Below are 24,791 nucleotides of genomic sequence, written 5' to 3'. Positions count from 1 at the left end.
GCCAAGTGTGAGATTCCTCTTAAGGAAGAATAATCTAAAATTAGAAATTACAATATATATTTGTCCTCACATATTCCACTAGATGACAAAATAAGATGTAGTGGAAAAAGGACAAAAAAGAAATATATTAGGATACCTTGGCTTATATCCTAATATATTACAACAATAAAGAAAGGAGTTCTAACCTTGGTTTATAAATACACCAAGGAAAGATTACAACTTCTAACAAAGTGCAAGTCTATCTAATCAGATTATGAGGTTGAGCATGAGGAAAGTTTTGTTGCTAGTGGACCACCTTCTATAGATTGCGCCTTTCAGATTGTGACACAGCTTGCTAGGGATCCTTTTGATCGCAAAACTCTTCTCAAACAATTTGCAACAAGGGCAACAGCCCCAATGCCAACAAATGGTGGCTCAAGAAAATGGCAATGCAATACTTGTGGTGCAGGATGGCCTAGGAGCATCACTGGAGTTAATGCACATTTGCTCTTTTGGGCAAGACATGATGTGAGAGCATATAAATTTTTGTAAGATGCTAAAAATGTCAAGTACTAATTGAGATAAACAAGCTTTGAGGTGTTCCCAAGGATAGTGAAATTGCAATGCCTACTACTTTGTCTGCTAGGCAACATATTCAAGCAATTCAGTAGTTACAAGGACAACCACATACTTCTACTTGTGTCATGCATCAGAGAGAAAGAATGATGTCAAGGTCATCCTTAGGACCTTCATCCACTTAGAGTACAAAAAGGGAGGGCAGTAGCAAGGGGAAATGCAAAGCAGGAAGTTCAAGTAACCACATAGCTAATTTGTTCAATATGCATTTAAGGATCAGAGAGAAGATTCCATTAGTAGGTTCTTCTTTGCCAACAGCATATCATTGCATGTAGCTCAATCTCTTTATTATGACGAGATGATGTTGATGATGGCAAAGGGGGGAACATCATTTGTGCCAGCAAGTGAGCACTCAAATTGCAGACCACAATATTGGATAAATAGTGTACCAAAATCAATAATTTGATGGACCAAATGAAAGCATGTTGGATAGACTCAAAATGCAGGATTGTTCTGGAGGGGTTGACAGACATTAGCCATCGTCCACTCATCAACGTCATGGTTACATGTACAGAGGACCCATACTTTCTAAGAATAGTTGACTATTCAAGGCATTGCAAAGATGTTGACTTCCAACTCCAGGTCCTCACAGAAGCTATTGCAGAGGTTGGACCACAAATTTAGTTAGTGACAGATCTAACACATATGTATAGAGCCGAATAGAAGCTTATTAAGGCAGCCTATAGACATTTTTGGTGGACTCCATGTTGTATGCATGCCATGAACAATGCCTAAAGGACATGGGGAAGATTGACTGAATTAGAAGTAGTCAGTAATACGAGAGATCTGCCAATGTATATCTGCAGCCACCACACTTAACATGCACTCCTTAGAAGCTTCGCAAAGGATTTCTTGAAACCAGTTGAGGCCACACATGCATCCTCTTTCATTCTTTTTTAGATAATGTTTGAGCTGCATGAGCCACTACAACTCATGTTTATGATGCAAGAATATAATCAATCGGATGGAGCCAGGATAGAGCAAGGGAGGAGGGTGAAGGAGATAGTGAAGACTGATGCATTCTGAAATGTTGCAAAATACAGAGTCTCTATCATCACTCCATCTTTCCAAGTTGTCAGATATGGGGATGCACATCCACCTTACCATGGAGAAGTGTATGAGTGCATTGATTCTATGCTTGGCCAAATGATGGCAGTTGTGCAAGCGAACCCCACTATCACATTCTACAATGAGCATATCAACCTATCATTCAGCATAGATGGAGCAAGATGAACACTCCTTTTCACATGGTTGTTTATGCATTAAATCCTGAATAGTACATAGCTAGGCATGGTAGACTTGCACCACTTCAAGTGCATTGATAAGATGTATGATACTAAAATTGTTGAAGAGATTAACACTAAGTGGCTGAAATTTGTCACTTACAAGTTATTTGGATGCGGCAAAGATGGATATAAAAACAATGGTACATAAGCATCCAATTTTCTGGTGGAAATATCATGGATTACAAAGGTCGGATATTACCACAATAGTCATTTGACTGCTAACCTAGGTTTTTAGTTCTTCAACTACAAAGATGAACTAGTCTACTTAGAGTCTCATCCACTCTACTAAGAGGAACAGACGTTCCCCACAAAAGCAGAGAAGATATTGGTTGTACATAGTGTCTTGCATATCATGGACCGTAAGACACAAACATACAAGGAGAGCCCAACAGCACAATGGGATGCAGAGCCATAGGAGCCATCATAGATTGACGAACATGAGATTGCAGCAGCTACACATTTGGGGCTGGTTGGTGTTCATTTGGTGGATCTTGACCCTGAGGAGTCCAGTAGTTCTAATGATGAGAAGTTCCCCTTGGCAATGATTGGATGCCTCCCTTCACTAATTTTGACACGATTTCGTGCTTATTTTGATATCACGCTACTCATTATAATCATCACTCTGATATTTTTGATATAATATAAATCAGAAACTTCTATTTTACGATAATTTGAATTTTTAATTGTAATTGGTAATTCGATATTCAATGTTCAAAATGAAAACTCAAATGTGCAAGTATAGTATATTATATTATGTGTTAGGTATGTTACTATGTTGCAATTTTGCTATGTTCAAGTATTTGGTATTATTAGTTCTTATATGTAATGTCCCCTCTTTAGTTCGACATGGCATTGATCATGGATTTGCCTATTCCAGACTCTCGTAGGCAAATGGTGTGGAGAGACAGTCAATTCTGCGGATCAGATGGTCATATCTTGCTCTTTAAGAAGTGTTAAGAGGTTATATTTTATTATTATGTGTTATTGGGGCCTACATGTTATAATTTTAAGTTGAGTTGCACTTTTTATTTTATAAAATTACTTTATTATAAAAAGTGCATTATAATGAGATTTTATAAAGGATGTTTCTAGAAGTTCTAGCAACTTCTTAGAAAAGTGAATAAATAGAGGGCTGGGCCTCTCATTTGGACATGCTTGGATTTGAGATTTCTTCTACTTCTTCCATTGTGGAGCAAATTTGTAGTCTCTTGGGTCTGCAAATTATTATTTGATCTTTGGGAACGAATCATTCCCTTGGATTGGTGACTTTGAGGGTGTGAAATATCACCTGAATTGTTGCATTTGAGGAGTTGGTAATTCAGCCATCTCATTTGGACTTCATTGAGATTCAGTTATAAGGGTTTACTTTGGTTGGAATAAGGGTTTCAGTTGTGCCCTAGCATTTGTGGATTGATTAACAGGGTTTGAAGACACAGTTGTGCATTATTTTCAGACTGCCAGTCCAGGGTTTGGACCCACGTTTTTGCTCATAACTCCTAATTGGCTTGACGGATGAATTTCATATTTTAGGGGGTTATTCAGCAACCCTAGGCGCCCAGATTTATTGCTTTGGAGTGACAAAAAACGCTGCAGTATTTTTATCTAGCAGCCGTACCAGGCCGTACCTGTACGGCCCTGTCAGTTGGGCAGCAGCAGCAATTTTGTGAGTCGGTTTGGGGCAGATTGTGAGGTCTTCGTGTGGCATTAATTCAGCATTCATATCCGGCAAAATTGGAGCTATTCCGGGTGCACAAACTGAAGTTTTGATTGCCAAAATATTGCATGTTATGGATTAGAACAGTCAGCACTGTCATTGCATAAATAGTTATTTCCAGTCATTAATAACTGTTGTAAAAGTTTCGTCATTTGCATTCCAAATCTGAACTGGGTTATTGTTCATGTCATAACATTGCATTGTCAAGAGCTTGATGTATTAGAAGTGCATAGTTGTGTCAGTCTCTCATTGTAATCAGTTCTATTTGCTGTCATAAAATCAGAATTGCATTGGACTTCATATTTGAGTTTCATATTGTCATCTATCTCTTAGATTGGTAGTGTTATAATCTGGAATTGTTGTTCATACATTATTGGCATCATATATTGAGGTTTCGTTGTACAACAATTAGTAATATTGCAGCCTTATTCGGTTACATGCCAACTGTTTGACAAAATTCCTAAGTCCAGTTTGAGGGTTTCAGTGGCCTTTATAGTAAGGGTCATTACATTATACTATTATATATCATTTCATAACTAGCATTTCAATTATTATATGTATAGTATACAAAGCAGCCCCCCTCCGGCACCCCCTTCCCCCCCCTCACCCTTATTTCCCTGTCCCAGAAACCCATCTTGATGTCACCCATTGCTTGTATTACACTTGTTTCAAGGAAGACCACATAGCTAACTACTCGAGAAATTTTAAACAACACCCTACAGCGGATTGATTTCAAAGAGGATACTGAGCAAAAACAGATTCTCCCCTCAAGGAAGCATGAAGAAAAGGGGAGGATGCTCTTGGGGACCCAAAACTTCTGCAATACAGAGAATGGAAATGGAAATCTCTAAGGAAGAGGAAATGAGAATACGAACTCATCAGTAACTGAGACATATAATGTCAGAAAAGGAGGTTTTATGCAACAAAATTAATGAACATCTTATCAAACCAATTCCTGAAGACAGATCGATACTGATTTTCATCAAGCGAATGTAGTGCTACAGCCATGAGGTGGAATTTTTTCTTGGTTTATTGTTGTGTAAGAGAGTTCAGTTGTTGAGATCACCATGTGTGAACATTCCCACATCATTACTGCTGTTTGGGAAGCAATTCAGCAATGTATGACTCGCACACTCACCTACGCCCACATATATATCTCCAGTATTTCATAATCAGAGAAAAAAAAAACATGAGAAAGAAATAAAGACAGCATAATAATTTCCTTGGATAACAAAAAGTAGGTCACTGAGACTAGAGGTTACATAGTTAACAATAGAAAGTTCTAGTAACAGAGAACCGCAGAATCAACATGTAAATCATAGTGCAATAAGACCATATAATATTATGAAACGGTAAGCTACTAACAGAAAACAACAATAATAATAGCAATTAGGTATAAACTTGTGGAAATGGTGATCAGTTTAAACTCATAAACTGGTGACAGCGTATTCTCAGCTGCCCAAAGGGAAACCTCAAGGCCAAAAGACCAATTACCACTAATATAAAGATACTTAGATTGGGGGTTGATGCCAAATACAATCCCTGAGATATATATAATATTAGAGGCCAGAGTGGTCTCAAGAGATTGTCGAGGATACATTGATTTGGTCTAAATGCATTATTCACATAATATTTGCAATGTCAATTTGTTGTCCCTGGGCAGATCTCAACATATACAGGTTTACCATGATGCATGCCATCATTAGTATACTATTTGCCTCACAAGATTTAGTGGATTAAAAAATCAATTTCCCTTGATAGAAGCAAGGATTATTAATATAGTATTATAGTTAATATGCCTGCATCATCTGATCATGCATCATTGTGAAATGCCAAGTAAATTCAAAGTTGATGTCTACACATTACAATTTCTCACAAAAAAAAATCATGCATGAACATATAAATATCCCAAATAAGCTATACAATAAAATTGAATGCAGTAAATAGGTTTAAGCTGAACAAAGAAATTGCATATACTATTATAAACATTAAAAACAAGCACCACTGAAGAAGCCTATGATCAGACAATTTAGACAAAAAGACATCCTTCAAACTAACACTAGCCTATGCATGAGTTAAGCGTGATATGGTGGAATCAAGAAGACCATAGCCATGAAGCAAAAATATCAGCAAAATGCTTACAGGCAAGTCGTGTGTTACATCCAAACAGGAAAACTCAACATACAACAATAAGTCATGATACTGAATGAAATGATGGGATTGTCATACTCACTTTTTTTTTGCCAGAGCCACCTCACTATTAGAACCAGACTCATAATCATGAAGAAGGTCATAAATAACTATAGCTGATTCATGCAGCTCGTCTGTTGATAATTCACCGTCAAGGAATTCTGAGATAACAGTGAGAAATTCCTCATATGTCTTCCGAACTTCAATTGGTGCTGCATTACAAAACAAGGTAGACTCAAATGCATGTTGCCAAAGTATTAATATTGAATAAATAGAATGAAAATTAAATATTTGAGTCCCTTGTAGATAAAAGCCATGATCTAATATCAATTTTCAAGCGATAGACAAGATAGCTGATTTGGTGATCAAGATGGAAGAGATATGTAATCCTCTGTAAGCAAAGAAATAAAGTCTCCTTAGATGTGATCTACAACACAGTCCTGTTGATCAAGTCAACACCTGGCAATGGGTCACTCAAACCAGAAATGTCTTTCTTTGGTTTATTGTTATGATATTCAGAAGGGGGTGAACCAAAGTAACAAGAATCGGAATTGAATCGGAATCAGCAAGGCCGAATCGAATCATGAATCGGCCATGAATGGGAATCGAATCAGCCATGAATCGACAAATTTAAAAAACCCTTGAAATTTAGTGAGTAACTTATTTCATAAACCCTTTATTGCTGATTCGATTCACCGATTCACAAAGAATTGAATCACTGAATCGCGTGAATCGCCGCAATTCTTGTTACTATGGGGTGAACAGACTATGAACCCTGTGCTCTTTGACACACACTCACACCCAAAGATATGAGTGTGTGTATGTGTATGTGTCTGTGTGTACCTACATACATATGTATTTGTTTGTGTTTGTGTGTGTGCTTACGGATGTTTGTGTGTCTCAAACCCTTTTAACAATGACAAATTTCAAATATCTTCCAATTTCGCTGTCACAAAGTACCCTACTCCAGAGAAAGAAAATTGAAACAAAAAGAATTATTATCCTGAAAAATAAAGAAAATGTAATTGAAGAGAAAAAGGTGCATGTTTAAGCACCTGATAACACAAAAAACAATGAAGTGTGCTCAAACAAGAGCATATTTATTGATTAGATAAATTGAATAATGGTAACTCTATGAAATCAATTTGACAGAAAGTGACGAAAGAGTATGCTCACAAGTGGCACTTTAGTATGTCCAATGCATTGCTCACAAGTGGCACTTTACTATGCCCAATGTATACCTTTATTGCCCTCAGAAGCAGTCTGCAGTACTAATATATACTTCAATGCTAGAAAATGGAATAAATGCACTGGCCCCTACTCATTCTTCTAGTGGGAACCTGCTTTTATGTTGAAGCAGGCCCACAAGATTGTCAGAATGTCTTACTGAAGAACAAGATGACTTCAATCATGGAGAGTTTAAAAGTCTCCTTTTAAGTTTTACCACAAAGATCAAAACAAGAAACCAGATAACTCAACAACAAACTATAAGATTTGGATACATATAAGTAATAATTTTAAATTAAGAAAAAATAGATAATATAGCACCAAGCACATACATAGAGATAAGAAACTAGAGTCAAGGTAAATCAAATTTATTGTTGCATCAAATATCATGAATCAAATGGCCAAATACATATCAATCATCATCAAGAAAAGTTGTGTTACCTCTATCCCAGTCATGAACAATTTTTTGAGCAAGAACAGAACCGCCAACCAATGTCGCTGACCTACATATTTATAAAATCACATTCAGAACAACTACCATCAAAGCAAGCCTATAATTATACAAAGACAAGTTAATTAGTAAAACTAGGCCAATTGACCAACATGTTTGCCATTATGTCAAAAGAAGTAGACCAATGGGAAAACTGTCTACAAATAGTAATGCTAAAGTTAACCGTAGTGGAATAAACAGGAAGAACACAAACCAAATTTGCACACTAACAAGAAACACAACTGCAAGAATCACAAACCTCAACAAACATTATAATCGGCATTCAGAAGATCAATAATGTCTGCTCATATCCTAGATAGGGAAATCTTGGTCATTTTCTGTATCAATCTTAATTTCATTTCAATTAGAAGCTGGTTTATCCATAAAATCAGCAAACTTAACTCCTTACCTTCTAGTATGGTTACACTTAATAATGCTGTAATCATGAATGAAGATGTTGGTGTGTTGCTCACATTCACTTAGTTGCCACTACATGAAGTGAGAGAATATTCATTTGAAATGATCAACCAAGATTACACTCCAATTTCTATAATATCAGTAAAATGCATTTGCTTAGCATGTAGAGAGCTTGGTGAATGCCTATCTAGCCTCCACAAAATTATTAGAACCAACATCAAGTCTACCTAAATACCATAAATTAATTCTACCTATTATCACAACAACAACAACCCCATGGCAGCATTTCCAAGATTGTCTTTTGAAGCTCCATCAACATTAATTTCCACCAAACTTGGAGGATAACATTCCCATTAAGTCGATAGTGTTAAGGAATATGGATCAGTGATAGAGAAAATGACCTCTTTTTATTTCAATGTCTACTGTCCTTTATGTTACAGACTTGTATATGTTCTGATTATTTGAATGATCTCAATTGAGTATACAATAATTATAATGAACTGAAATATAGTCAGAACCGAGTCTGTTATATTTGATTATATATACCAAATCAGTATTATTTATATATATATATATATATATATCTATATATATATATATATATATATATATATATATATATATATATATATATATATATGCTGATGAAGATTACTGCTGAAGACTGAGAATCGAATGCTTGCTGCATGACAGAATATGACTGCTATTGCATATGATATCGGTTGCTTGCTGTAGATATATAATTGCCACTGTTATTGATTATTATCCAGCAAACACCGATCTCATTCAATATATATAAGATTGAGAAGAAGTTATGAATACGTAGGGGCATGACTCCTATGAGGCTTATGCCACGTAGGGTAATGACCCTACGTAATCATAATCATTAGTTTATGTTAACAGCCATGGTGATTAGCACCTTCGTGCTCTTTCAATATACATAATGTGCTTGATCAATATCGATAACATTGCAATGTTATATAGTATTGAACATGACTTGAATTCATGTCTTGATACTATTGGGTTTCTCAATACCCGAACACAGTATAATATGTAATAACAGACAGATCTGCTATCGGTCTGACAGTAATATATTGATAATAAATTCATTCAATGGTATGTTTATGTTTATATATATGATTTCCATTCTAGCATATATATGTGTGTATCAATTTACTTATAATATACTACTTGCTTCAGTCCAAATGAAGCTATCTCTTAACACTCCCTCTTAGCAATAGAGGATTGAATCTCATGAGGTTAGAGAACAACACCCTATATATAATCTTCTGATAGGTGCATTTACATTAACTCAGAAATGCCTACCAATAGAATACATTATATCTCAAGAAGAAATGAGTCATCTGATCAATGGTATGCTTATGTATGTGTATGTGTGTGTGTGTGTGTGTGTGTGTGTGTATATATATAATTTCCATTCTAGCATATATATGTGTGTAGCAATTTACTTATAATATACTACTTGCTTCAATCCAAATGAAGCTATCTCTTAACACTCCCTCTTAGCAAAAGAGGATTGAATCTCACGAGCTTAGAGAACAACACCCTATATATAATCTTCTGATAGGTGCATTTACATTAACTCAGAAATGCCTACCAATAGAATACATTAAATCTCAAGAAGAAATGAGTCATCTGATCTTCGGCACTCCAAGACAACATTGAATGAAGTCTATCAGATAACAACATTTAATCTTAGTAATGTCGCCATTTTGTTCTCCAATGTGAACTAGATATTGTCCATCTTGATTCCTTGTTTATCATAGCCTCCAACACATTTCGGGACCACAAACGGATGTAGTCTGTTATGATAAGGGATTAAGAACTCAGGAATAACTATCTCAATATCAAGATATCCAGCACAGTCCGGGACACAACGTAAAGGAGTCAATCATGATACATTTGTTATCACACTCACTGACACGATTTAGGACCACACTTAGTGATAACAAATAAACCCAACAAATTCAGTATCAAGATATCCGAAACATTCCAGTACAGCAACTTAATGTAGTCAATCTTGATATATTTATTATCATGATATCCAGCACTCTAGGACAGCAACCTAATGTAATCAATCATGATAACAGGTCAAGCCATTGGTAAGATCGTCACCTTACAATAGCGACCTCACAAACATCAATGAAAGATTGTCACCTCTCATGATGTTCTCCAACAGAGTCATATAGTAACTCACATGATATTCACCAAGAACCAGGTCAAAGGGTGGATCCATCATAGCTGCTCCTTGAGGGTGAAACAAGGGTTTTCATCCCAAACTTCTCACTTAGAGAAGAATGCATTACGAGGAATTTCACTTTGAACTTTTCTTTCGTAGAGAAGAACTTATTAACAAGGAATTGCACCTTGAAATTCTCCCTCTAAACAAAAGATCCTGAGGAGTCAAAGCCTCTAGTTACTCCATTAGAAGCCCTCTTCTTCCAACAATGCATGTGATAAACTATCGAACTCCCTTTGAATGTGATATTGATCTTCCGAAGTCGTTACTTCCTCATGATGTACACAAGAAGGGGCCCATCAAAATCATGTAGTCACACATGTATTTTTAGACTCCCTCTAAGTATCAATCTTCTAAGCTCTTGTGATGCCTTGAAGAAGTGTCAGACTCCCTCTTAATATAGAAGGATACTCATCTCACATAGTCCAATCATCAAGGGTATTTTTCCTCCAAAAACTAATGCCTTGGCAGCATTCTTTTCTTCTTGCAAGAGCATCCTTGTACATCAACATTCAATCAAATCAAAAAATGCCTCCAATGAGAATGAAACATTGGTTAAGGTAATTATTCAACCCCCCACAATGTAAAATTCCCACATGTTTTCATTATTATACAATTTTCAATTAATTTGAGTCGTCAATTGGTCTAGTTCAATAGCTTTGAAAAGAAAATCGCTTCACTTGTAGATGAATATCCATAATTCTATTCCTATTTAGTCCTCTCAGGATGATCCTTATGTTCCTTCTCTAGTTTTATACCCATGTTCTATGTAGTAGCAGGAAGAATACCATCCAATATATTAATCTACCCCAATAAATTTGAAAATTTAAGCGTCCTCCTCCTCAGACTTCTTTAATCTTTTAATTGTTGTTCAATTTAGCAATTTCCTTCTAGATGTTGATCTTCATATATATCTAGAATATGAACACCAAGTTGAATGATGAGATAAATCAACACCCACGAAGAAAAATCAAGATAGCTTATGAGGGTCCTCTACATTCTAGCCACAACATAACCAGCAGTAAGTTCCACGACACACTTCCATCTAGGAATCTCCTCTGTGATTTGGGCTTGTGCCTTTAATCTTTCCTCATAAATTAATAAAATATTCTCTTCTTGTTTAATCACATGTTGTGCATCTTGATCATTCTCTATTGAAATTGTTATATCTTTATTCTTTGAGAAAGAAGCTATATCTCGCTTTACGCTACAAGAAATATCCTCAAAATCAACTAGTTCAAACCAATATTTCTTCTTAAAATAATCCTAGGAGGGAATCATTGTCATGTCATCATGAAGAAATTCAAGTCTACATCCTCGTACTCTAGCACCTTATAATGAGAAGATTGCCAAGCTTTGTACATGCTGTTTTCAATTTACAACAAAATAAGTCATTGAAATGTCATGTACAAATATATCTGCTATCGTCATGTAATTTGATATGTTTGATGCATCAGCAATTAAAAAATGCGCTATGATGAGTCATCCAGCCTGACTCTGAGAATCATTTATCTTCCCACTACTCCTTTGTTTTATAATACATTTCCTTTCTCTTAAGCTTCAATCAATGGCATCTAAGAAGTGAGATTGGACTTTAAAATAGATTTTAAGCATAAGGATGGCGAAGATTCAATGAGAATGCTATACATGTGACTTTTAGACATCGATGTTGCACTTGGTAACTGTAGGTCACTCTCTATTCCTTTCAAATATATATTTCAAGTGTGACGAACTGTTGACTACCTCCTTTCCTTGAGTAAATCTAATAAATATCTCAATCGTATGAAGCCAATGATATACTCAAATGCATAATGATATACAGTCAAAGTTATTTAATGCTCTCCAAATTCATTCTAAATCTGCTCCAAATGAATTCTCTAGATGTCTCTAAAGAGTCTATGTTTGTTCTATTAGCCATAGGATTAAAACCCTAATCAACTTCTATCATGTGTTTAGGGCTAAACACTAATACAATAAAAAATCACTGTGATGACAACTGCCAATGCAACACAATGGTTGTTACCATGACAAGATGTCTTTATAATGAATGTCGTTGCCTCCAATAAATAGCGACACGATGGTAGTAATTCAAACCAAACCACATCTTGTTAACCTCCTCTAGAGAAGCTTCAACAAGATCACAAAGTGTAAGCCACTTGTCCGTCCAAAGATAGTCACCCTGGTAGTAATTCAAACCAAACCACATCTTGTTAACCTCCTCTAGAGAAGCTTCAACAAGATCACAAAGTGTAAGCCACTTGTCCGTCCAAAGATAGTCACCCTGGATATGCTAAGCATTATCTTTAACACGCTGCATATGTGCTGCATTCTCTCTTCTCTTTATTATTTTGTTCATCATCCTACTTCTGGTTGACCTCCATGGTAACACTCAAACTATCTTCATATAATACTTAGAGACAATACTTTGAAGCTTTATGTAATTACTACAATCCAGTGAACTGATTGCTTACAGAGTGAAAATCTCATTTTCTTGAAATATCGCAGCCCATTTGTCGCTGGGAACTTTCGAGAGGGATGAATAACGAACATAGATTTATCTCAAGAACACACAGCTAGAAAGATAATTGAGTTTGGTTTGCAGTAACAAGATAATATCTGCGTGGATGATGGTTCTTCTCCCGTTTGCTGCCTTGTAATTTACATGGGAGGGCTTAATTCCTATTATTTATGTAGAAGGGAAGGGCATAAGAGAACTGCCCACTTCTTGCTGGCAGAAAACCCCTTAATCCTTCTTTCATTCCTCCCCCACCTCCTCCAAAACTCAAGTCTACCATCTCCTCCACCCGAAAAGATTCCATGCAAATCTCTGTTGACCCCTAGGCTTCTCTTTGGTTAAAGGACTCCGAGAGAATCAGAGCCTCCCTGGATGACTTGAAGGACCAGTTTATTGAGCCCCCAATTGTTCTAAAATACTAGATATGCAAGCCTCCTTAGATGATCTTGCTACCCAATCGAATGTTCATGAATCATTCTTTAGACTTTGGTCGCGACCCCAAGTCTTCTACCACAAGCGCTCTCCCTTTGAATGCTTAGCAACTGGCATTGAGATCTCTGAAAGAAAAGGCTAAATTGGTTGGCAAAGGTTTGCCCTTGGTTGTGAAGCACTCCCCTAGTCCAAGTTGGATGAGTAAAGAGGAAAACTCCCCTCCATCATCTATCCCTAGGGATGAAGCTGACGTAGAGAACCTAGAAAGTCTGGATTCAGTTGTCCCTTTGCCAACTAGGATGGACTGTTTAAATAATGAGGAAAGGCTTCATGACTACTCTCTCATTGTCATCCCTGTTGGATCCTCCCACTATTGTTAGTGGTGAATCCAACGTCACTCAATCTCCCTTAGAGGATGATTGCCGAGAGAGGGAGCTGCAACCTGTTATTCATCCAGGAGTTGGAGTGGGAGAGGGCTCTAGAACTAATAGTAGTGTCGAGGAGGGCACCTTTGTTTTTGGTGCTGAAAAGTCTAAAGATAAGAGGAGACATACGAAAAGCATTCCCCTGCTAATTGATGAAAATGGAGAAGTTGTTAGGAGGAAAAGGGGCAGGCCTACTTAAATGAGTGGTAATACAAAACCCTTCAAGATGGCCAGAACCAAAATCCCTGATTGCTTCAAGGGCTTTCAGATCCCTATGGAGACATATAAATAATCATTCTCATGGACATGTTAAAACTAGCTTTGTGGAATGTCAAGGGTCTGGAAACCTCAGATCGAAAGTATATTGTTAAGAGATTCCTGAAATGGGCAAAAAATATTGATATCATGTTGATTCAAGAGGTCAAAGCAGTTAGATTTGCACTTGAAATAGCTCTCAAATGCATACGGAAGGACGCAGTTGCCTTCGCAACTAAGCACCCTAAAGGGAAGGGGGGGACTGCCATTCTGAGAAGGCCCTAAATGGAGGAAGAAAATTAGTAACTTGGGGAATTTGCCCTGTAACAGAGCCTCATGGGTAATTTTTTAGACTGATAACTTTGAATTTGGCATATGTTCAGTTTATCCCCCTAATGACCATTATGACAGGATCAAGTTATGGAAATGGTTAACCTCTCTACTGAATATCCCATTGAGCAGGAGCCTTTAATATGGTGGAGAAGCCTCAAGATAAGTCTAGAGGCCTTAAGTTTGATTGGAAAGGGAATGAATAATACTTCTCGTTTAGAATGATAAACAAACTCAATCTCATTGACCCCCTTGCTGATTTGAGACATCATTCCTTGGGCATTTGGTTCACCTGGTTCAACTACCAAAGAGGAGACAAGAGGATATACTCTAGACTTGATAGAGTTTATTTTGACAAAAACTTTTTCAGTTGCACCAAGCCCTTTGATAACAATTCTGTCCAAGTCCTCCCTTACTCTCTCTGATCACCACCCTATTTTAGTTGAAATTTTCAAACTTGGAGCCCCCCAGCCTGGTTTCAAAACCCCGAAATCATTTGCTCTTAATGCCTCTTTACTAGAAGACCAAGATGTGCTAGTTGCAACCAAAATTATACAATGGTATAATTCAACCATCTGCAGGCAAGCAAACCCCATATCAAAATGAAATCAAACTATTAACACCTGGCAAAAACTATTTAAAACCGTGGGGGAAAAAAAGCAAAGGATGGCAGAGCTTTGGAACTCTCTCTGATCAACTCACTGCAAGAGGCCACATCCTCCCTTCACAGCCATCCCTCCAACCCTCAAATTCTTGAGGATGTTACTAAAGCTGAGCATGACCTTAGGATACTCCAAACTAAGAAGATTGAGGGAGCCAAAGTCTGCTCCAGGGTTAATTGGTTAAAGATGAGGGTCAAAGGGTCAAAGTTTTTCTTCAAAGTATTGAAATTTAAGCAAAAGACAAAATTGAGTGTGTGTGTCAGAATGGTGACACATTCACAAATCCAGAGAGCATCCTTTGTGCCTTCACCAGATTTTACAATATATTGTTCTCTTCAGAAGATGTTGGTGATAATATGGCTAGAGCTATGAGTAAGATCCAACCTATTATCCCTAAGAAACTGGCTGAGTCGGAGTCCTCTCGGCTGCAAGCACCAATCCCTTGTGGAGCTTAAAGATGCCATATGTACCTTGGGCAAATAGAAAGCACCAAGACCGGATGGGCTTCCTGTGGAGTTCTTTAAGACCAACATAAATTGGATTAGCCCTACCCTACAACAATTATATTTGTTTGCTCTAGAAGAAGGCTCTTTGGGTCAAGACATCAGTGCAGGCCTCATCAAATTAATTCATAAGGGAGGGGATAAAACTCTTATTAAGAATTGGAGACCAATTACTCTTCTGAATGTGTCTTATAAAATCCTTGCAAAGATCTTGGCTTCTAGGTTAATGCACATCCTCCCTAAGATTATTAGTCAGACTCGGATAGGATTTGTTAAAGGCAGATATATTTTGGAGAACCTCCTTACTTGATGGGAAACCATGGACTGGGCCAAATGTTCAGAACAAGATATTGGTATGCTACTTATTGACTATGAGAAGGCGTATGATAGAATTGAGTGGAACTTCATATTCTTGATGTTGAGGGCCCAAGGGTTTCCATAAACTTTTATTGACATGGTAGGTACTAGGTATACTCCTAAAGGATGTCAATGCTGCAGTTGAGGTGAATGGAATCAGATCAAAACGTTTTGCACTCTCAAGATCTATTAGGCAGGGTTGTCCCCTGGCTCTAGCATTGTTTGAAATAGCTGTGAAATCCTTGCACTACATTCTTAGAGACAATTCTCTGTTCCTCAAAAATTTCAGGTCCATTCTTATCAAATGGTAATGAAATTTCCAATAACTAGTTTGCGGATGACACTGCCATTTTGTTTAAACTAGAAGAGACAAATATGGAGCACCTAATGGATAGATTAGATCTTTTTGTGCTGCTTCAGGGAGCAAAATTTCCATCTTTAAATCCATCCTCTTGGGATGGGACACCAAGCCTCCTCCTTGGTGTAGCGAGTTTGGTATCAATTGGGGTGGTCCAAATCGTGTTGTTAAGTACCTTGGCATTCCCTTTACCATCGATCCAAACATTAATGATATGTGGATTTGGGTAAGAGAGAAAAATAGTGGTAAACTCAACAAATGGAACACTATGTACTTTTCATTTGCAGGGAGAATCCAGGTCTGCCAGAAAATCATTTCTTCTTACTCAATGTACTTCTCCTTGGCATGGCTCTTTAATGGCAGCCAATTTAATTTTTTGCAAATAATCATTTGAGACTTCCTTTGGTCTGATGGGAAGGGAACAAGTAAAACTCATGCTGTAAGATGGGAGTGGTGTACTTAAAGCAAAGAACTAGGTGGGCTGGGTTTGAAAGATTTGAGAACCCAAGGCATTGCCCTTGTAGTTAAATGGATTGTGAAAGCAACACAAGGGGATGAACCCTGGAAAATCCTGATCAGACATAACTTAAGCAGGGGAAACCAATGTGGAGCTAAACGTTGAAATAACTAGTATATTCTGGATTTCCTGGCCTTTGAATGTAAAACTGTGGTGGGAGGCTCTGATGTGTTTAAATCTCTATAGAAAAGTTGGGCAAAAGTGAGACCATTGCTTGGTACTATTCAGTAATTAGAGACTGGGAACATCTAGTGTGGATCCAATTCCATTTGGTGGAACTTGAAAAGTAATTCTAAGCCTCTAGCCTTGGTGCAAGGATGTTCAGCGAAGAAATGGGCTAAGGCTGGTATTAAGACTTTTAATGAGTGGAATGGCATGAGTTAAAAGATGGATTCTCATTACAAGATTCCCATAGGAGAACATTCGGAATAATCAGGAATGCTATCGAATCCTCTGGGCTCAGATTTGAATGTTGCTTTGCTGATTCTTGCTCCTTTCAATTGAGGTGGCCTGAATCCTCCCCCTTGCACCTTGTTAAATCTAAGTATTTCTACTCCATGCTCTCCTCTAGTTATGTAATCCTTGATCATCTCAATACCTACTGGAATCTTTCCCTCCCCCATAACAACTGGAAGAATCTCCTTAACCAGCTTTGGGCCAGACCTACTGAACCGAAAATCATCAATTTTCTCTGGAGATTGCTCCTTCACCTTCAAAAAACCTGGAGGTGACCCCAACTTCTGTTTTGTCTACTCTCAGCCGGAATCTGTGCTCCATGTGTCCTTTCATTGCCCATTTGCCCAGGATATTTGCCAGTTGTTTGGGCTTGTTTTTTACTATTATTTTTTTGTTGAAAACATTATATTTGGGAAAATCTGTCCTAACAGCAAAGAAATTAATTTGTTCTGGTCTATTCTCTGGTCTCTTTGGAAATTAAGGAATAATAATGTTTTTCAGGGTAAAGATAGAATCCTTACTGAGTCCCTAAGGAGACTCATAGCTGCTCATATTGCTGTGCAGGTTACTGCTATATTCATGCTGAAAGAGGAGCAGTTCGGGAAGTTTATGCAAGAAAGGAAAGGACTGTCAACCAAGAAAGATCTGCACTACAGATTTACCTCAATGAAGAAAAAGGAAGGATGCAACTCATGGGATGATTTTGATGTTCCCCTATCGCAGCTCATCAGAAGGATCAGAGAGGAAGGCACCTGGCGATCAGGACAAACATCTGAAAGGGAAGCTCCCACCATGTCCTTTATGCCTTCCCCTGTGTGTTTCACCACTTCAGACTCCAGTAGGGAAGAGGAGGAGGATTAACTTATATGTTGAACCATGATATTGTATTTACTGTCTGATAGTGATATTGTATAAACTCTCCGTCTCAGCCGGGTGGCTCTGTTTTGTTTTGTTTTTGTGAAGTTCCGGTAGGGTGGTGGGTTTTTTTGTGAAGCCTTCGTTTTCTGTGTCGATATGGTCCTCATAAAAACTCTATAATTACTTGATATGCAATAGGAAAAAAAAAATCATAAAATTACTTTTTGTAACATTTTATTTATCAAGATGGCACACATAGATAGCATTTTAGAAGTTTGTGGAAAATTCTTATTTTAAAAAAGCCTTTAGGCATTTATTAAATTACATCATGCATTCTTTGTAGCAAGGTAGTTGCACCTAACTTTATCCCACATTGCTTGGATTTGTAATCTCTTAAGTGGGACGTACTACATATATACTTATGGAAATCAATTGAAAAATTTGTTGGAGTTTTCGAAGGCTCTGATTTTGAAGAAATTGTAAAGATCTCATCTTGTAAGAGGAAGCAATGATCTCATTTTGTGAGAATTGTGAGAATCTCATCCTTAAAAATTTGGAAGCATTGTAAGCAATTTGAAGTATTATCAATATATGCTTTGAGAAGTATTTTATTCTATCTTTGTCTCTATGTTGTTTGTGTTTAAAATTGAGTTTGTAAGGGAGATGGGGCCCTTCATCAGTGGTAATAGTGCATGGTTGTTGAGTGTGTAAGGGGAGTACCCTTTATCAATGGTATCAAAGCATGTGTTGAGTGTGTAAGAGGAGAGTCCTTCATCAAGTGGTATTAAAGCATGTTTTGAGTTTGTAAGGGGAGTACCCTTCAACAATATGTCTTATGTTAGCACCACTCCCCTGCCATACAAAGCAAATTTTATCTGATGTTAACAAATGAAAGCATTGCAACCTTGGCCTCATGCTCCCAATTTGCATCTAATTCAGTGTTGTAGAAGGGAGTACAAAGCTCTTATTAATTGGAGGATTTCAATGAGATTTGTGACTGTTATAGTTGACACCCATATGAAATATGGAAGCGTCGAAAGGTAAAAAGTTGTTTGCAACAAATACTTGAACAAGAAGTGAGACCCTCTCGATAGTTGACTAGCATGTACAATTAGAGCTTTTTGATTGAGTCTTCTGTGCTTTTAAGGAAAAATACTACTATTTAAAGTAAGAAGATAAATTCATCAAACCTTATAAGCAATGTTCAGCTTGTGCCAAACATATGGCTTCAAAATAAGGTTTATGGATTTCAGTAAATGTAACCAAGAGTAATCGTCGTGACTAACATAATAGACATACGAGCAAAATCTGGAAACATAAAGATTTATGCTGAATTATTTGGCAAATGTACTACCCAAGTAGTCATGGTGTAACAACAGTGGCATGCACAATGTATGTGTTATGCACATTTCAAAGATGCTCTCAAACTCCGATATAAGAAATCTTTCCCTTGGTTATTCAATCGTGGTAACTGGATTCATTTCAAAGCTGCTCTTCGTTTCTCATCGTAAAAACCATCCCCTTGAAACTGAATTTATTGTACAGACAAATTTGTTGAGCTAGGTGGTCCACCTGTCTGAAGAAAATAGGCTATAAAAAATTTGACAAACATTGCATAATTTTCTAGTGTTTGTAGAAGAGTGGAAGCTAATTTCCAATTAAAATTATCATATATTACACGAATTCGCCTTTCAGAGACACTTGAAAATATCAGGAGACAGAGAGTAGAGCCTTGGAAGTACTTTAAGTCCTAGAAACCTAGTATAAACAGAGGAATAACACAAGGGCTTTAATGTATATTTTAAGAACTTTAAGTAGAGAAAAGAAAATGCAAGAAACTGTCCATTCACAGATTAAGGATGGACTTGAAGAAATATCCTGGAACCAGTTATATACCCTGAATCCCCCAATTATTTTTAATCACAAAAGCTGAAAGTAAACTCACATTTTGGGCCGTTTATTGTGAAGCAGGAACTGTTTTCGCTCGAGATATGCCTGCTCAATGTCAAAATACTCATCCTTCCTTTGCAAATGTACTACCCAAGTAGTCATGGTGTAACAACAGTGGCATGCACAATGTATGTGCTATGCACATTGCAAAGATGCTCTCAATCTCCAATATAAGAAATATTTCCCTTGGTTATTCAATCGTGGTAATCGGATTCATTTCAAAGCTGCTCTTCGTTTCTCATCATAAAAACCGTCCCCTTGAAACTGAATTCCAGTTATTGTACAAAAAAAATTAGAATTTTAAGTTTTTAACTATGTTGAGTTAGGTGGTCGACCTGTCCGGAGAAAATAGGCTATAAAAAATTTGACAAACATTGCATAATTTTCTAGTATTTGTAGAAGCGTGGAAGCTAATTTCCAATTAAAAATATCATATATTACACAAATTCGCCTTTCAGACACTCGAAAAATATCAGGAGACAGAGAATAGACCCTTGGAAGTAATTTAAGTCCTAGAAACCTAGTATAAACAGAGAAATAACACAAGGGCTTTAATGTATATTTTAAGAATTTTAAGTAGAGAAAAGAAAACGCAAGAAACTGTGCATTCGCAGATTAGAGATAGACTTGAAGAAAAACCCTGGAACTAGTTGTAAACCCTGAATCCCCCAATTATTTTTAATCACAAAAGCTGAAAGTAAACTCACATTTTGGGGCGTTTATTGTGAAGCAGAAACTGTTTACGCTGGAGATACGCCTGCTCAATGTCAAAATACTCATCCTTCCTTTGAAATTGCACCCTCAGCATGGTTGTCAGGCGAGGTGACTGCATTTCATTCTTCATTAAACGCCTGATACGCATTTTCATTCAAACAGAAAGACAAAAACAAGCACTATACCTGCTTAAGCGGCATGGTTTTTATTTGCTCCTCCACTTCTCTGACCTCTGTCGCATATACGCCTTCCAGGCCCGTACCAGACTGCACAATTTCTACAAGCTATTTCTGAATGGCGTATGAATTACAGTCTTAAGCCAGCCTTTGAGTTCCAAAGGACAATGTTTACTTCAGCGTATACATTAGAACAATAGGCTTTATCGTGGAAAGAGTTTGCCGTGAAATACAATAGGCTTTATGGTGGAAAGAATTTGCTGTGAAATAGGAGTTGCTAGCATCGATTATCACTGCACCGCCCGCGAAAATGTCGGTAATTTTTTAGCACGATGGGTAAGTACATTCCTGAACTTTGAGCTTTGTTGAAAGACTAAAAAATTGAAAGTACCGATTACGCTAATGCTAATGGTGAAAAAAAAGCGAGTGTAGTATTTGCCTAATAATTAATTATAGTTTTAATATTTAATAATAAAAATTAATTAAATACTAAATGATTTAGTAAATTTATTAATATTATTTTCTTTTATAGGTAACATTATGATTTTATATTGATATTAAAAAGAGGATTTACATTATATTGCCATATGTATGATTTGGCTAAAATCCTTCCACACTTATATCTACCCACCCCCCAAGCCATACATAAGCGTTTGAACATATATTAAGAACAAAAACACAAGCATAAACACCCTGCCATATGCACAAAAAGCCCAAACCCACAAAACCACTAAAAAGTAACATTCTGGTGCCCAAGGAACTAACATTTTCCTCCTTTATCCGCCACCTAAGGCTAATCTTTGAACCATTGAGTCGCCTCCTCTCGTGTGAAGGTTGGAGTGGATTGATCATCCTGCACAAACCTCGACCTTGGCTTTGCTTGCAGAGTGGCAATTTGGCGATGCTTGCAATTGCTTGCTTCCACCTCTCTTATCAAAGAGACATCCGCCCACATGCCTTGCATCATAGATTCTCCCCCTCCCTTTTGGTTCTTCCTCACTATTTGATGTCGTAGGGGTTGTCCTGGAGCTAAAATGCTCTTGTGTGGTGTAGCCTTCATGAAACCACACCTATCCTCAGCTGATACCTAGATCTTCGCCTCAAGGAACTCCACTATTTTTTGCCATCATTTCTCGATCTGTGGGACATGCACCCCTTTTGGGCTTGCAGAAGACCAAATGACCAAGGGTTGTAAAGAAGTTTCCCCAGCCCCAATCAAATGCCATGACTCTAGTCCCATCTCCAATCCCACCCCCAACACAACACATTCCACTATTTCTTCAGACCCCTGCAACCATTGCGGGTCGACACAAGCTGTTACGACCCTACAAACTTCCTCCTTGGAATCACCCACCACCAGTGCCAGCACCACAAAAAGTGAAGCCACATCCATATTAGAGTGTTGCTTCCAATGAGAGTCCAAGTACTTTACTCCATACATTTGTTGTATGCCCTCCAAGAATTCCTGATCATCGAACATGAAAATATTCTTCAATCATTGAATTGTAATCTTCCCATCATAAGTTTGAGTCTAGTTCTCAAATCCAAGCACAAAATTTTCTTCCATTACCGACTTCCTTGTAAAAAACTCTATGGAGTACCCTATTTTCCCTCCTTAAATTCACCTACTTCAAACTATCTAGAAGGAAGTTCTCGCAGGGGTGTCAATAAAATAATTCATTCTTTGACATGTGCTAGAGAATGTGATCACAAGAACCATAATTTCATGAATTCCATAGGGGGGATGGAATCATGATGAAAATGTACTCACAAAATGATCAGCAAGAGCACATTATTTATTGATTTGGTCTCTTCATTGTTTCTTCCTCTCTTTAATCTAATTCAAGAAGTCTAAGGTTTTTGCATATTTCATTTTGGATCCCTAGAGTTGCATTTGAGCCCATATTGGGCAGCTTATCTGCCACCTTGTTAGCTTCTCTATAAACATAGGAAACCTTAAAGTCTTCAAACTCCATTAACAGATCTTTGTTATGTTGAATGCATTTATCAAGGTGTCATGCTTCCAGCTTCCTTTTCTTTATGCAATTAGTGATAATCTTTGAGTCCCCTTCAATACAAATTCTTCAGGTACCTAATTTAGCCCTTAATATTAGAGCCTCATTTGGCACAACACATTCTACCATGTTGTTTGTGCCATCACTCAGTCTTTTGGCCATAAAAGCAAGAATGTTGCCCTTATGATCTCTCGCTACACAACCACACCCAAATACTCTCGGCTTACCCCTGGAAGCACTGTCAAAGTTTATTTTAACCCATCCTTCCTCTCGTAATGTCCAAAACATCTTATCCCTTTTCAGATTAGTATTAACCCTAACAAGCCCATTAATAGGCTAAAATTTGATGGTAGGGAAGATGGATTGTAATGTGAGTTGTGCCTCGTAAATGTCACATTTTGGGATCTTGAGGATGAAGAAGCTGATGATATTGCTTTTGCTATGGCCCGCTCTAGTCACTACCCAAAATACAGCTAGTCCTCATCCTTCTCCTAGAAAAATCTCCTATTCCTCTCTTTCCAAAGCTCCCACAGTGTTCCTATCGGGATTACCTTCCATGCTAGTACAAACACCTGCTTGTTCTTCTTAACTAGCCATGCTTCCAATCATCCCTTCAGTGTTTGTACTAATGGACTTGCCCAGGCAAGTTTAGTCCTTATCATTTCCCATGCCTCATGAGCAAAAATGCAATGGAGAAGCAAATGAACTATATTTTCTTCTGCATTTATGAATAGGGGGCATCTAAAGGGACCTTTGAAGCCCATGTTTTTCAATCTTTCCCTAGTTAGAATTTTATCATTGCCTGCCAACCAAGTGAAAGCAGCCACCTTGGGCAAACACACACTATCCAAACACAAATACTTCTCCCACACTATATGGTTATGAATACCCTCCAAGATTTGATATCCAATTTTGACTATGTATTTTCCACCCTTGGAGCCACTCCAAATCAACTGATCCCTGGTTTGAAACGAAACTAGCCTTTTTTCCTTAAGTAATTGATACGTACTCTCCTTATCTACAACATTCAAATTTAGTGTGGAGGTCTACTTCCACTATCCTATAATGCCCCTATTTAAGTTCACATCTTTAATATAACCTTGTACTTTAATACCCTATTACTATTGTGTTGCTGCAATAAGTTGCTCTTTGACTCCCAACTTGTCCAGTTGCTGCCCCCCATCCCACATATCTCTCCAAAAATCTGCCTTCGCATCATCCCCAATCTTCCAAGTCAAATGGTCTATGATTAAATATTTGCAACTCAATAAGAAGTTCCAAATTGCAAATCCTCGAGGAGGGTCTACTATTGTCAAAATTCAGTCATCATCCATACTGTCTAAATATTTGTTTTGAGAATCTTAACCCATCTCTTGTTGCTTGCACTGAACACTTGCCAAACTAATTTGGCACCAAGGGCAATAATTAAGAATGACCAGTTATGTATCCCATCACCACCCCCTCCTCTTTGTTAGCAAACTTTTGACCATGCCATGAGGGATATCTTGTCACCTTCCTGCGATCCATTCCACATGAATTTGTGCATGCTTTACTAAATAGCTTGAATTTCTTTCTTAGGAATTTTGTAGCATGCCATAGAGTACACCAGCATGGCCGAAATGACCACCCTAAGCATTGTAATCCTCCTTGCCAAAGTGAACCACTGACCTTTCTAGCTATCCATCATATTTTTGTAATCCTCTACCAAATTATTCCATATAGGGTGTTTCCATGCACCACCAAACAATGGTGTTCCTAAAAATTTGCTTGAGAGTTTTTTGATTCTCACTCCAAAAGACTCTATTATAGTCCTTTGAGACCCACTTTTGTGTTGAAAAAATATATTTTCGACTTATCCCAATTGACAGACTTCTCCAAAGCCATGTTGTAGTCATCCAGGACCTGCTTCGTGAGCTTAGCCTCTGCCATTGAAGCCTCCCCAAAGAGGCAAGTGTCATCCGCAAATTGGGAAAGTGTTGTGGCTTCTATCCCATTTGCAATCAAGATGCCTTTTCAAGAGCCCAAAGCATGTTTTCTTGATATAGATTTGCCTAGGACCTTCGCCAAAA

General features: G+C 37.5%; 1 protein-coding gene across 1 annotated transcript in view; it reads right to left on the bottom strand.

The window, feature by feature from the left end:
- LOC149540794 (U5 small nuclear ribonucleoprotein helicase) overlaps nt 1-20,884 on the bottom strand; it is a 316,081-nt gene extending 295,197 nt beyond the window's left edge. Inside the window, exons 1-4 of the mRNA XM_089801877.1 lie at nt 20,717-20,884; nt 20,525-20,643; nt 7,474-7,535; nt 5,849-6,017 (exon numbers count right to left, since the gene is read on the bottom strand). Coding sequence (XP_089658003.1) covers nt 5,849-6,017; nt 7,474-7,535; nt 20,525-20,643; nt 20,717-20,731 — 365 coding nt within the window. The 5' untranslated portion in view covers nt 20,732-20,884. The remainder of the gene's footprint in view (nt 1-5,848; nt 6,018-7,473; nt 7,536-20,524; nt 20,644-20,716) is intronic.
- Nucleotides 20,885-24,791: the final 3,907 nt, after the last annotated feature.

The sequence above is a fragment of the Cupressus sempervirens genome, chromosome 9 (genome assembly GCF_028749045.1).
Source record: "Cupressus sempervirens isolate cs-2001-9-10 chromosome 9, ASM2874904v1, whole genome shotgun sequence".
NCBI classification, from domain to species: domain Eukaryota; kingdom Viridiplantae; phylum Streptophyta; class Pinopsida; order Cupressales; family Cupressaceae; genus Cupressus; species Cupressus sempervirens.
This window is presented reverse-complemented; position numbering and strand designations above follow the sequence as displayed.